General features: G+C 32.3%; 2 protein-coding genes across 3 annotated transcripts in view; both read left to right on the top strand.

Annotated features, from left to right (window-relative positions):
- Nucleotides 1-14,060, top strand: part of LOC132052483 (glyceraldehyde-3-phosphate dehydrogenase, cytosolic) — an 80,110-nt gene that overhangs the window by 56,770 nt on the left and 9,280 nt on the right. The gene's annotated exons all lie outside the window — the stretch shown is intronic.
- LOC132053660 (stemmadenine O-acetyltransferase-like) lies at nt 277-2,512 on the top strand. The gene is made up of 3 exons (XM_059445771.1): nt 277-886; nt 1,191-1,204; nt 1,473-2,512. The coding sequence occupies exons 1-3, from the start codon at nt 420-422 to the stop codon at nt 2,507-2,509; spliced, it is 1,518 nt and encodes a 505-aa protein (XP_059301754.1). The 5' UTR covers nt 277-419; the 3' UTR covers nt 2,510-2,512.

Here is a 14,060-nt window from a genome sequence, read left to right as displayed (position 1 = left end):
CAATGGCAAAGCTGCTTAGTCTAAAGATTCTCTAATAAGATTTATTCGAAATCCAAAAGTAAATATATAGTATTACTACTAGCTAAGAATCAAGAAAGGCTAGAGAAATATACTGAGCAGTCCAACTTTTTTAAGCAATGGTTATACTTGCCGCTTCGCTGCAATAGCTTATCAAAACTAGTAGACGCAAAAAGTGACAAGAATCTCTAATAGCCAAATAAATAAGTCAAAGTTTGTATTACATATAGATTACTCAGTTTGACATGGTCATGAATTGGAATTGACATTATTGTGGTATTTTCTCTTGCAGTCCCTATGTACTATATACATGAGCTCATGAATTTTAAGACTCAACACCAAATTATCTCATAGAAGCATACTTTCTAGTTTATAGCAATAAAATTAGCTAATAAGACACAATGGTTATGGTAAGTACTAATGTTGAAGTTGTATGTAGGGAGACAATTAAACCATTGCGTCCAACACCTAATCACCTTAGAAACTACATTCTCTCTTCTATTGACCAAAATGCACCTCCTATTTACATCCCTGTTCTACTTTTCTACCTTACTAGTACTACAAATATTATTACCAGAGATCAAAAGCTATGCATGCTGAAGAAATCCCTAGCTGAGTGCCTAAGCGAGTACTATCCATTGGCTGGCACATTCAGAGATGACTATTCTGTTGTTGAGTGCAGTGATGAGGGGGCAGAGTTCATTGAAGCTATAGTTAATTGTAATATTTCCCAAATCATTGGAACTTCAAATGTGAAGTTATTGAATCAGTTGCTGCCCTTTGAGCCCACTGGCAATTGGGGTAAGCAGCTGAAGCAAAAAGGAGATGAGAGGGAAGTGCTTGTAGCTGCTCAAGCCAATTTATTCAGGTCTGTGTATTTTATTCTTTCTTTCTAACTAAACAAAAAAAAAAAAAAAAAAAAAAAATCACCATTAGCGGTGGCTGATTTTGTTAACAAAGTAAAAAACATAGAGTGACTAGACCAAAATCTTTATAAACAGTGGTGGAATCAGAATTTTCGCTAAGATAATCTAAAATGCAAAAAAGTAAATACACGTGGAAACCAAGAAGTAACATCAATAATAGTATATACATAAACATAATTTTGACTTTCTATATGCAGTATAATTTTTCGGCAAAATGAGTTTGGATGAATCCCTTGCGTTCTCTAGCTACGGCCAATCAAGTTTGGGAGAAAAGAGAAAACCTTATTTTTTCTATACTTTGATATGTTGAGACATAGTAATAATGATTAAGTACATTAATTAATACTGTAGTCTCTCTAGTAGATTAAACATTTACATGAGATGGTCACACTTTGACATGGTATATTAAAACAAAGAGGTCATGACAAAAATATTTTCACGTGTTTTACCCATTAAAAAGGAATCATGAGGCTGCCATAATGTAAGAGGGTGAGCTGAGACCTAATATAATTAAGTACTAATTAAAAGCGTGCTTCCTAAACATTTTTTGTTTTTTGTATCCTCTCTTCAGGTGTGGTGGCTTTGCCATAGGTGTGTGCGTTTCGCACAAGATTGCTGATGGAACTTCAGTAGTTGCTTTCTTGAATTCATGGGCTTCCAAATCTTTAAATACCAATAGTGAAAATACTAACACTGTCCCTCCTCCAATTTTTGATTCAGCAAAAAATTTTCCTCCTAGAGAAATACCCCGTTATTCTCATGACACTGGAATAACTAACAAAACAATCGTGACAAAAAGATTTATTTTCGATTCATCTTCTATACTAGCCCTGAAAAATAAAGCATCAAAAGGAATTATTGGTTCATTAGACGAAAATTTCAAGTTTCCAACTCGAGTTGAAGCCGTTTCAGCTCTCATATGGAGGCGCGTCCTCGCCCTTTATAGATCAAAGCCAAAAGCAGCAAAAATTTGTGTAGCAGTTCATGCAGTGAACGTAAGGCAAAGGATGGAACCACCAGTGCCAAATCACACTTTTGGAAATTACTGGACAGTTGCAATAGCCCCTGCATTGCTACAAACAGAGCAAAATGCAGGGGACGATAGTAACATTAACATGACAATACTGGTGGAAAAACTGAACAAATCAATTAGGGATATCAATGCAGATTATGTGGATAATGTTATCAAGGGACGAAAAAATATGAACGTCTTGCGTGGACCCTCCAAAAATGCTAATGCACTCGATAGTAATTTTGAAGAGTCAGAGCAACAAAAATCAAGATTGGATGGTGATTCAGTAGAAACAACAGTGAGAGATTTTTTGAAGGGAGATTTAGAAGTATGTAATTTTACAAGTTGGTGTAGATTTCCAGTGTATGAAGTGGATTTTGGATGGGGTAAGCCTGAATGGGTTTGCAGTCCAATTAGATCTTTCAAGAATTTGGTGATATTAATGGGGACTAAAGATGGAGATGGTATGGAGGCATCAGTTAATTTGTTAGAAGAGGACATGCTTCTGTTTGAAAATGATCCTGAGATTCTTTCCTTTGCCTATTGTCCATGATTCAAGAATGAAGTTCCAAATTAAAGACTCTTGGATTTTGAAGCCTTTTGGCATTATTGAATTAGTTATTTGTATACGGTAAAAACCGATACAACTTGTGCCCTGTAAAAGCCGGGTAAAGTTTAGAGGCGTTTGATAGGAGAACGAGGGAGAGTAGGGTCGTAACAACTGATAAGAACGAAGACTGAGGGGTCGTGAGTACATTCAACTCTGCGTCAAAACCAAATGTATTCTAAGGAACACGGAAAACCCGAGCCTAATAGAGCACACTCAATATAGGTTCGGATAATCAGTTATGGAGCAGGTCACACGTCATCTGACCGTTCCGCCATTTGTGCTGACAACAGTACGGGTGTCAGACCGTATGGACGCAACCTTATCCATTTTAGTGTTTTTTCTAGAAAGACTTTTCTTGCATTGTACTGAGCCTATTTGTTGTTAGCTATAAATAGAGAACCACCCCTTCCTTTTGTAGTTTAGTTTTTTCATTATTATATACATTTGTAATCAGAAAAGTGGCAGTGGAATCTTCTTAAGTATTTTGGCTCGGTTAAGAGGAACATCTTCCAGACCAAAACAGTTTGCAGAGCTTGTCAACTTGTCTTTCTTGATTTCCTTCGCTTGTATATATCAATATATTGCTATTTAGTTGCTACTATTTTATACTATCAATTAATCTAACCACATATCCTATCAACCACTTACAAATTTAATTGTTATCCACTTTTGGGGGTAAACAATCATTAATATTGTCTGTCATTTTTATCTCTAGCATTTTAAAACTTTTGTTATCTAAAGGAATTTCGTGAATAACGATAACAATAACAATTACGCTTCAATCCCAATCTAGCTGAGGTCGGCTGTAAAATCCTTACTATATATTCATGTGGCTTCATTTGAATCCGTCTTCATCCTTCCATATGAATCTATGGGAAAATGAGGCTTAATTAGGGGGATAGAGAACAAATGCAAAGGTTTCCATACCACAACAAATATTGAAGTTCGTTTATGTGGTCTTGAAGCAAGCAATATCAACTTGTTCTATATAAAATAATGGCCGATTGCAAGGCTCCTAATAATTGGAGTTGCTAAATGGGATAATTAAACCCATATGTGGATGTGCGTAGCAAGAGATCCACCAGTACCGCATGATCCAATGCGCAGACTGTTCTACAAATTGTCCCCTTGCTTTCTGCTGCTTATTTTATTTGTCGTATTACTGCAATTTGGGGTTTTCCGATGATCCTTAAATTATATGACAATATATTTTTTTTTAAATTATTAGCGTAATGTAATTTAACATATCATCATAAAATATACTTGTTGTTCACCTTATTGTGTAAATACGTCATCAATGCGTATAATTTAAACTCTTTCAAAATTTATATGCGTCTCGTGTTATTAGATTGAAGTTCTAACTAAGATGGACGAATAACGAGAAGTGATAGAATGTCTGTTTTTTCTTTGTTTTTTCCTCACTTCTTTTCTTCCCCTTTTTTCATGCTTGTGCCTTTGGAAACTCTGCGATAAGGTAAAGAAACAGTAAAAGTAGAATTTATTGAGAGACAGTGCGACAAGTCCAAAATAGAACTTCTTCAGAAACAAAACTCTTCCTTCCTGCAAGAGAGTCACTAATGCTTAATCATCTGTTAGTCTGATTTGCTAGTTAACTCCTTTTTGGCATACCTAAAACTGAAATAATGTTCAAATTTTGAATCTGCCTTTGTCTGAGCTAGCAACAACTTATCTGGAAAAAAAAAGGTCACTATTCTATAATATGACTAATTAAAAGGACCATACATATTGAGCAGCCGGAAAAACTTATAAAAAAGAAGTGTCATGTAAAATGGAACAGAGCGGATAATAACTAATGGCTGCATAGTTAATTATATTAGGTTAACAAGGTGATAATCTATATTAATTATATAGGTGGTGGGAAGAGGCACACGCAATACAAGCAAGCAAGAGAATAGCAGAAGAAACACCATCTTCTTCAACATTGGAACTGCTCCTCTTGAACTTGTTTGTTTTTCCTTTGTTGCATTGCATCAGCTGCTTCTGTACTTGGTAATTTTTCACCTCCTGTTGCCTTATCTTCATTGCTTCTTCCACTCTAGATACCATTTTTTCTTAGTCTTCAAAGAAACTTGTACCTGTTTTTATATAGGATACTGTGGAGTTTGAAAGACTTAGGATTAGGAAACAAACACTGATGTGCCTTCTTAAATAGGCCTCGGTAGCCACTAAGTGCCAAATGTGTAATAATGGAGGTGTTGATGGAAATAAAAGTAAAGTGAAGTAATAAAATATTTGATATATATCTATTTAGTAGTAATAATTGTTAGATTCTGTGCCTTCCCTGCCCGTCTGAACACGTCTGTTGTATAAAGTTTATAAATTACTATATATGTGTATGTACTATTAATACATACTTTACTGTATATGTATGTATTATATTGTTTACCCTCTGCTATTTTCAGTGGGAAACTAGCAGCTATTTGGATTATTGGTAAAAGATCTTGTGAAGCAATTAATTGGTATAGACCTATATTCTCAACATTAAGTAAAGTGTCCTGGATAATTTTAATTGTGCATCCATATTCAATGCTTTCACATTTGAAACAGTAAGACTTTATATAATAGCCACAATTTAAACCTTCTCCCACCAAAACCAGCGTTACAAAAAGTACAAAGAGGGAGTTTGAAAAGGTAAAAAGGCTGTCATGGCCACCGTTATTGTAGTTGAGATAATAATCATGACTACTTTTCATTCAAATCAAAGGAGGAAGAAATCAATATCACCCAATTCCAATACAACTAAAAGCACGATTTTTCATGTGAAAATTACTCATTGGAAATGTTTTTGATGGACTTTCTGCTCGAAAATCTTACTTTGTTATAATTCCATTTAGTTTCTTACTTTACTGACTATAAGATGAGTGTAATTTATCATATATCATGTATAATTGAGAACATACATAATAATATTATTTAGAAATCGACTCACTCTTTTCAAAATCAAAGTTAGAAATAAATAGACAAGTAAAGTGGACAGGGAATATCTCTTTTTCTTTACCCTTATAAAAATTATAAAAAAAAAACACAAAAACAAAAACAAAAACAAAAAAAACTGAAATAATCCTCTTTTTTTTTTTTTCAGTCAATGTATGCCACGTGACTTGGGAAACAAGAGATTCAACTCCTTTAGTCCATGAGAACAGAAAGGCAGATGAGATTCATCCAATTGGCCAAAGAGTGAAACAAACGCACATCGATTGTTTCAAACTTGGATAGGATATATTTTGACTCTTAGCAGGAGATATATATACATTGTATTGAACTAACTATATGTCCTTACATATGTGGAAACCACGGCAGAAAGTCAGTATACTTTTAAAAAAATATATTTTTCGTTTGGGGCGGGGGAAGTCCCAACTCCAAGTAATTTAAGGGTTTAACTTATATGTATATTATGTTGAAAATGTAATCATACTTAAAATGTATTTTAATATTTAGAGATCATTTGTCTTGTCTTTGAAGTTGTTAATCTTACTTGTGTAATTCTCTTTCGCATTATATATATATATATATAGAAGTTAAAATTGCAAAGGCAAAGGGGAAAAGAACATTAACTGTGATAATTGAACTTGCACACCTAATTAAGAAGACGGATAATTGTCTTATCCTTGAGTTTTAGCTCAATATAATTTCAATCCATAATACTTTCCATTAACATTTCTAATTGGACGTTTTTTACACTTTTTTCTCCTAGTCACTCAATAGAAAATTGAGAACATCCATAGATGAGTTATTTTTGTAAGACACGGAATATGAACGTACTAAATATTACCATGCATGCTTACTGCCTTACTCCACTAAAATATATATATTATAGAATAGATAAGATTCCTCCATCTGTATCAAAAAAAAAACAGGTTCAAGTACTAGAAATGAATAAATTTTTAATAGGGAACGATTCATCCTTTTGATGGATCTTACTACACGTAAACTCGAATTAATTGCACGGGTGGATTCTGATACTATATGGGTAACCAGAAAATGCGTACTATACCTGAAAAAGTATGAGTATTGCACATGTTTTAATATGGTACTTGCTGTTTATACATCTTTTGACTGAATCTAATAATACAACAATCATTAATGCTCAATGATAATCACCCTACTTGTTCAAACTGTTAGTTTTAGACTCAGCTGGATATTTACTTTGGCCGTACTCAGCGTTGGATCCTTCTTTGACCATCCAGTGCTCAATCATAATTACTTTACTAACCAATTATAATTCATATCTACTTTACCACAATTGAATAGTCAGATATATTAACCAATCACCATTCTATGATTGCTGACTATGAGAAAATGTATATAGATAAACGTATGAGTTAAACTAAAACCTCCTCGGCCATTTATGTACACTCATATGTCCCATTTTAAATTACAATATTTAACTGAGTTTAATGGAGTATTGATTAGACTCAGAGAAAACATATCATTAATGTTTAAGATTTGAATAGTTAAATACATTGAAAAATTTAAAAAATATAAAAAATTAAATTATAAATCAATGGTGTTACTTGACAGATGCCCAAATGAAAGTTGTGATATATGCATGTAACTTAGGACGGAAGGAGTTACTTGGTTAAAGTGACTAGTCTTTCTTATTCTAAAACAAACAAGATATCGAGAAATATTTTAGGTAACTTATTGATTATGATATAAGTTTTTTGCAAATGCGTCCACTCATTTACTTATTTCTTATTTAATTTCATTAAGTTCAAATTCTTATTCATAGCCATTCTAACATTTTTATTTTTTACATTTTTATTTTTTTATTTTCATATTTATACTTATTTTAAATTTTGGGTCTCCAAGCAGTTGAAATTCAGTCACGAAATGCCTTGTGCAAAGGCATGTGGGCATGTTCCCCTGGTGTTTCTCGTCCTTATCCTCTGCTTAGCCTCTTCTCCATGCCCAAGTTTTCTATGAAAATGAAAGGAAAAATGACGTAATAATACTACTTAAGACTCTATATTACAAAATATAAGGATATTTTTTCTTATTTACAAAATATACCAACTAAATTAAACATAACGGATCTGAAAAAAATAAAAGTCCACCCTTCCCTTTCCTTTTTCCCATTCTCTATTTCATCCACAACAGAGAGCCACACCCCACCTTTCCTTTCCCCTTCTCCCCATTCTCCGTTTCCTCCGAGAACTCCACCGCCCCACCCTTATCTTCCCCTTCTACCCTTCTCCGACATTTCCTTTGGCGAGTTCAGGCCACGCTCCGGTGGCAGATCCAAACAAACACGATTTGAAAAAGCGCAGATTTGAAAAAATGCAAATTTAGAAAAAAAATATTGAGAGAATGAAGCCATCAAATTTCATTCTTCAATACATATGGGTCTGCCATGGAAGCAACTTCAGCATGAAATTTCTCCAAACACTTCAAAATCTTCGCCGAATATACCATCGGAGGAACCCTCTACTTCTGATTTGAGTTCTGACTTGGTGTTAAAAAAATCCAATCTCCTATTTTTTATCGATCTAGAAGGGAAAGGGGCGGGTTGGAGTCTAGCAGAGAGAGAAGGAAGATAGGGATAAATTGTTGACCATGGTTAAAATAGTTGATTTAGCAAATAAATTTGTATGAATATTAGATGAAAGTTGTATACAATGTTATTGTAGTTGTATTAGATTTTCAAAAACCTACATGAAATTTTTACAAATTTTAAGCAGTTATATACATATTTCATACGATTTCTATACAGTTTTCATACACGAAAAATATGAGAATTCTAAACTTTGGGTGAGATATACATATTTCATACAATTTTCATACACAAAATTCTGAGCGAAAATTTTAAGATTTGAGCGAGATATACACATTTCATATACAAATTTTCGTACATATTTTGTAAGAAATCTATTGGTTTGTTTTGTAAACTGAAAAGTATCGTCATATTTTATAAATATACTCTATTCTTATGTATATATAGGTTATTCTCCCAAAATGAAATACATATGATATACACACAACAAAATAAACAAATTTTAACTTTTGTTTTACAAATTTAAGTTATAGTAACAATATAACCAGATTCTATGTACACTTACACGTCAAACTTGGTAAAAAATAATTTAAAGACAAATTAAATGCATGAAACATTAAGGACCAAAGTTTGTGCACATGTTTTTTGTTGCATGTGAAACAGAGTCAAGGAATGGGGTATGAGTGCATGAGCCCATTATTCTTAACATGAAGGGGCCATGGCTCAAGAAAATGGGTTGTTCGCCATTTTCTCGACAATCATTCTTTCTCCTCTGGCCCTTATAAATCTTGATGGAGACTTCTATTCTCTATATATTTTTTGAAGTTTATACCACTCAATGTTTTCCATCAAATTTAATAGAAATAAGTAACACATAAAACTAATGATAGGACTTATGTGTTTTTTTAATTTTTCACCCAGTATTCCATATCCATGAGCTTCGGCTAATTTGGATTCGCACCATGCAGGTCACTAAAAAGGAAAACATTCTCTACTTGAAGGATCTTTGAAACTGAAGAAGTTATTGGTTGTTGTAACTTGTAAGCAGTGGCGGAGCCAGGATTTTCGCTAAGAGGTTTAAAATATAAAAAAGTGAACACACACAGAAGCTAAAGGGAGTTCAACATTTACTATTTATACATAAAAAATAATTTAAACCATGTATAAACGGTGTAATTTTTAGTCGAAAGGGTTCGGATGAACCCCCTGAGCTCTACCTGGCTCTGCCCTTGGTTGTAAGTACAAAGTTTTGACAAAGGTTTCACATTCTTCCGGTAGTGATTTTTTTTTTTTTTTTTTTTTACATTTTTAGTTTGTTTGGCCAAGGTTTGTTTAAAAGGTGATTTTTTAAATGGTTTTCAAAAAAGTATTTTAGCAGTTTGTCTTTGGCTAATCAATACAAAAATCACTTTAGAGCAACAAATATTATTTGGCCAAGCTTTTAAAAAGTGTTTCTACATTTATTTTCTAAAAAAAATACTTAAAAAGAAATTGGGAAGAAGCTGCTTTTTTCAGTTTCTCAAAAATGACTTATGCTTCTAGTCAAAAATATTGTTTCTTCTCCTAAAAGCTTGACCAAACACTTTAACTTTAAAAAAAAAAATGAACAAAAAACATTTTTGGCCTTGGAAAAGCTTGGCTAAATATGCTATTTGTTGTGGAACCTGATGATTCAATTAAACCAACCAAGACTTTAGGGTCTGTGGTTCCTTTCCTTTTGAGAACTTTATGTAACTATACAATGTTAAAAACTACATTACACATTTTTAACACAAAAATTCATGTTTCAGTAGTAGCCATATTTATTCAAAAGGGATAAGGCACCATTACCCCCCTAAACTATACCCGAATTTGCTACGACACACCTTACCTTTCCCTGGGCCCTATTACCCCCCTAAACTTATTTAAAACGGAATAATTACCCCCCTAAACGCTGATGTGGCAAAGAGAGTGTGTTACACTCTCTTGGAGAGAGTGAAAACATAAAAAAAGGGAAAACTTAATTTTTTTTTCTTAAAAATCTGCATTTTCTTAAAATTTGAAAATAAATCTAGTCTTCCACATTTAGTTTTAAAAAAAGGGTTTTCCACATGTTAAGAAAATAATTAATTTTTTCAAAATTTTATAAAAATTCAGTTTTTTTCACATTTTGGCAAGAAAAGCACTTTTCCGGATTTTATTTGAAAAATAAAAGTGTCCTAAGAAAATGAAATCATGAAAATCAAGATTTTTTAAGACATTTTAAAAAAATAATCAAGTTTCCATATTTTTAACAAATCCATTTTTCCATATTTAAAAAAAAAAAAATCATTTTTCAGTTTTTTTTTTCTTTTTCAAAAACGGGTTTAAAAAAAAAACAAATTTTCAATTTATTTTTTTTAAAAAAAGGGTTTTAAAAATCCTTTTTTTAAAAGAAAATTCAGTTTTTTAATCCATGTTTTTAGTTTTTTTTTTTTTTAAAATGGGTTTAAAAAAAATCAAATTTTCAAATTAAAAAAAAAAAACGGGTTTTAAAACTCATTTTTTTTTAATGAAAATTCAGTTTTTTATTTTTATTTTTAAAAAAAATTGACACGTAAAAAAAAAAAAAAAAAAAGAAGAAAACAAATAAATACACATGTGGCAAGGAGAGTGTATGTCACTCTCCCATATGAGAGTGAGCATCACTTTTAGGGGGTAATTATTCCGTTTTAAATAAGTTTAGGGGGTAATAGGACGGGAAAGGTAAGGTGTCATTTAAAGAAAGGTCGGGTATAGTTCGGGTATGCAAGAATGGTGCGCTTTATCCCTTATTCAAAATAAATGTCCTTTACTTTCAACCAACTAGCCCTTAAAATATGCAAGAAACAGTTGTATTAAAAAGATCACTTTCCTTTTCTAATGTCTTTCTTTTTTATTTCTTTTTATATTGGATTTTTTGTCTTTTTCTTTCCAAGTGTCTTTATTTGTTATTTTTCTTTTATACGAACATAGTTTGCTATTTGTTTCCATTTTGGAATGCAAATAAAAATATTACAAATATTTTATTGTAATATTTGTACATCTAATTGTTTTTTTTGTATATTTTTAAATTTCAGTGGCGTATGTGATAAACCATATATTAAGAGAAAATTCTGAAAGAGAGAGAAAAGACTAAGTGCAGTAAATGTGTATTAATTTAAATAGACCCATTAATAAATGTAGAGGGTTACTGACCTTTAAATGTGTTTATTATGGTATTTATTTTTTTTCTTTTCAAAATGCCATATTTGTTATCACATGTGTTATATTTGTTACTTTAAAAAAAATGTGTTATTATTGTATATAAGTTTTACTAACTGATCTGATGGGTAAAAATTTGCTTTCTTTTTTCAATTGCTCTTTATGGGCTATGCTGCATCAGCACCGAATCAATCAAGTTGGAATACATTTAAGCCCAATATTTCTTTGAATTATTTTGGGCAATTTGCAGGATTGTCCTTCGCTGAGGTGGTCTTTAATTTTTTCCCTTCGCTAAAAATTTTTTGGTTTCGGATTTGAACCCCCGCTCAATCAAAAATTTTAAAAAAATTCGCAAAGGAGAGTTTGGATTCACTTGACTCTGCCTTGCGAATTCAAACATCTGTCTTGCAAAAATTTCTTCTTTTTTTTTTTTTTTTTTTTTTTTTTACTGAGCTGGGTCAGAACCCAGAACCCCGGAGCATGAGGCGAAGGATAAAAATTAAAGACCACCTCAAATGAAGGAAAATCCGCGCCCAAAAAAAAAGAATTATGTTCCTACCCAAATAGAAGAGATGCTTAAGGACCTGTGACTAGCCCATTTACTAGAATCATGGCACATTTCTGGTTTAGATCTGGATAGCTGGTTTCACCATAATTTCCCCTTGTTGACTAACAATAACAATAGAAGCTTTTTAATATGTGGACATTTTTACAATGAAGAGGGTTAAATTTGCCCCTTGACCTAAAGGAAATGGTCTATATTTGTCCTAATTTTTTTTTAAGAAGGGAGTCATTATTCTGTAGTAACACCATTGTCTTATTCACACTCGAGACTTCCAATTGACTTTAATAGAATTTAAAACAGTGATCAATTTCACTGCCAAGTTGAATTCTCATCTATGTTGGAATTTCAACACACAACTCCATCACTAGTACTTTTCATATCACCAATAGAGATAAAGGTGTGAGAGAGATTATCTGAATGAGGTGATTTTTATATGAATATTTTGCGTGTTCTTTTGTGAGTATCGCGGAAGGAAGAAGTGGTGATGAAGTAATGATGGTATTCAAGTGAAGTTTTTTATAAGTGGATAGAATAAATTATAATAGTGGTGATTGATTTGGAGGGAAGAAGGATGCTGGCTGAGGAAGGATGTTGGCTGAGAAATTATGGTCAAATATGGATAATTACGTAAAACATCACCCTCATAATTTCAAAATTAGACCATAATTTCTCAGTCATTATTGTTCTTCCTTCTAAATCGATCATCACGAAAAACTATTTTCTCTCGTTAAAAAAAACCGTAGCTTGAAAAGCTTCTGCCATTAGTCAATAAAGAAAAAAAAATAGTAACCTATTTTCGTAACATTAAAGGTAAAAATTACTCTAATTATCAATTTAAGTGTAAATTTGGACTTTTCCGCATTACAAAATAAGAGCATTTTTGATCCATCCCAACGCCCAAACAAATTTCTTTAAAATTCAAAGGAACTAACTACAAATGTTAAATCACAGAGTTGTTCAATAGAAAAAAGAGGAGTAATTTATTGTTTTTGGTTGGCCTCAGTGTTTTAAAAGGCGGGGAATAAGGCGGGACGTTTTATAGATGCCTCGATGAGGCGTATGCCTCGCTCGATGAGGCGTAAGCCTCAAGTCAAGGGGAGTAAACCCCATGGGTATTTAATTTTTAGTATTTCATAAATAATATAATTACAATAAATATTTTTAAATAGGTAAAATTGCATAAAAAATAAAAGAGAACTATAAATAAATGATATATATATGTGTGCGCACGCTCACAAAAAAATAATCAAAGCAATCCATTATACGCCACTTACAACTTGTAATTATTAATAACATAATTTTACAAGTATAAACAATACAATGAAATAAAAGCTACTATGAAATGCAAATTAACTCTAACATCTTAACTTTCAAACACTGAAAAAATCACAGAACACTGAAAAAATCACAGTTTCTTAAAACACTATTACTATCATACTATTCATTCTATCTCCCTATAAGCAAAAAAAAAAAACAATAAAATTTATCAATATTACAATTAAAACGTAACTTCTTCATGAACAAAAAATAAAATTATATGATAATTCTGATACATAGGACTGAAGACCAATGACAAGTGAAAATGTATAATTCCGCTATGTATTTTTAAAAGAAATATTAAGTGATATTCACCCTCATCACGTTCTCAAATAGTAAATATCCAATACTCCGATTTGTTATTTAAGTTACACCCAATTTTTTTATTTCTATAGATGAAAAACTATAAGTATCCTTATTTTGTTAAACAATTATGAGGGTGAATGATTTTAATTAAGGAATTTAAAATATAATTTGTGTAATAATGATTAGGCGAGCCTCAGGCGTTAGGCGTTTTTAAAGCATACGATCGGACGCTTAGGGTATAAGCTTCACGAGAACTAAGTCCCGAAGTGTTTTGCCAGTGCTTTATTTCGAGGTGAGCCCCAAAGTGAGCCCCGAAACTGCCTTTTAAAACACTTATTGGCCTGCAGTGAAATCAGTTGAGAAAAAGTGAATAGAGTGACAGGGTGTAAAAATTGTCCATATGGTGGCCTAAGGGTGGCAACCGGTTCAGGACCGAACCGGTAATCGGTTACTAAACCGGCCGGTTTCCGGTCTAAAAATCAGAACCGGCCACCGGTTCCGGTTTACCGGTTTCAAACTGGAAACCGGACCGGTTCGGTCCAAAACGTTACAAAACCCTTTTTTTTTTTTTTTTTTTTTGTATAGTATAT

Source organism: Lycium ferocissimum, chromosome 4, assembly GCF_029784015.1.
Source record: "Lycium ferocissimum isolate CSIRO_LF1 chromosome 4, AGI_CSIRO_Lferr_CH_V1, whole genome shotgun sequence".
NCBI lineage: Eukaryota > Viridiplantae > Streptophyta > Magnoliopsida > Solanales > Solanaceae > Lycium > Lycium ferocissimum.
This window is presented reverse-complemented; position numbering and strand designations above follow the sequence as displayed.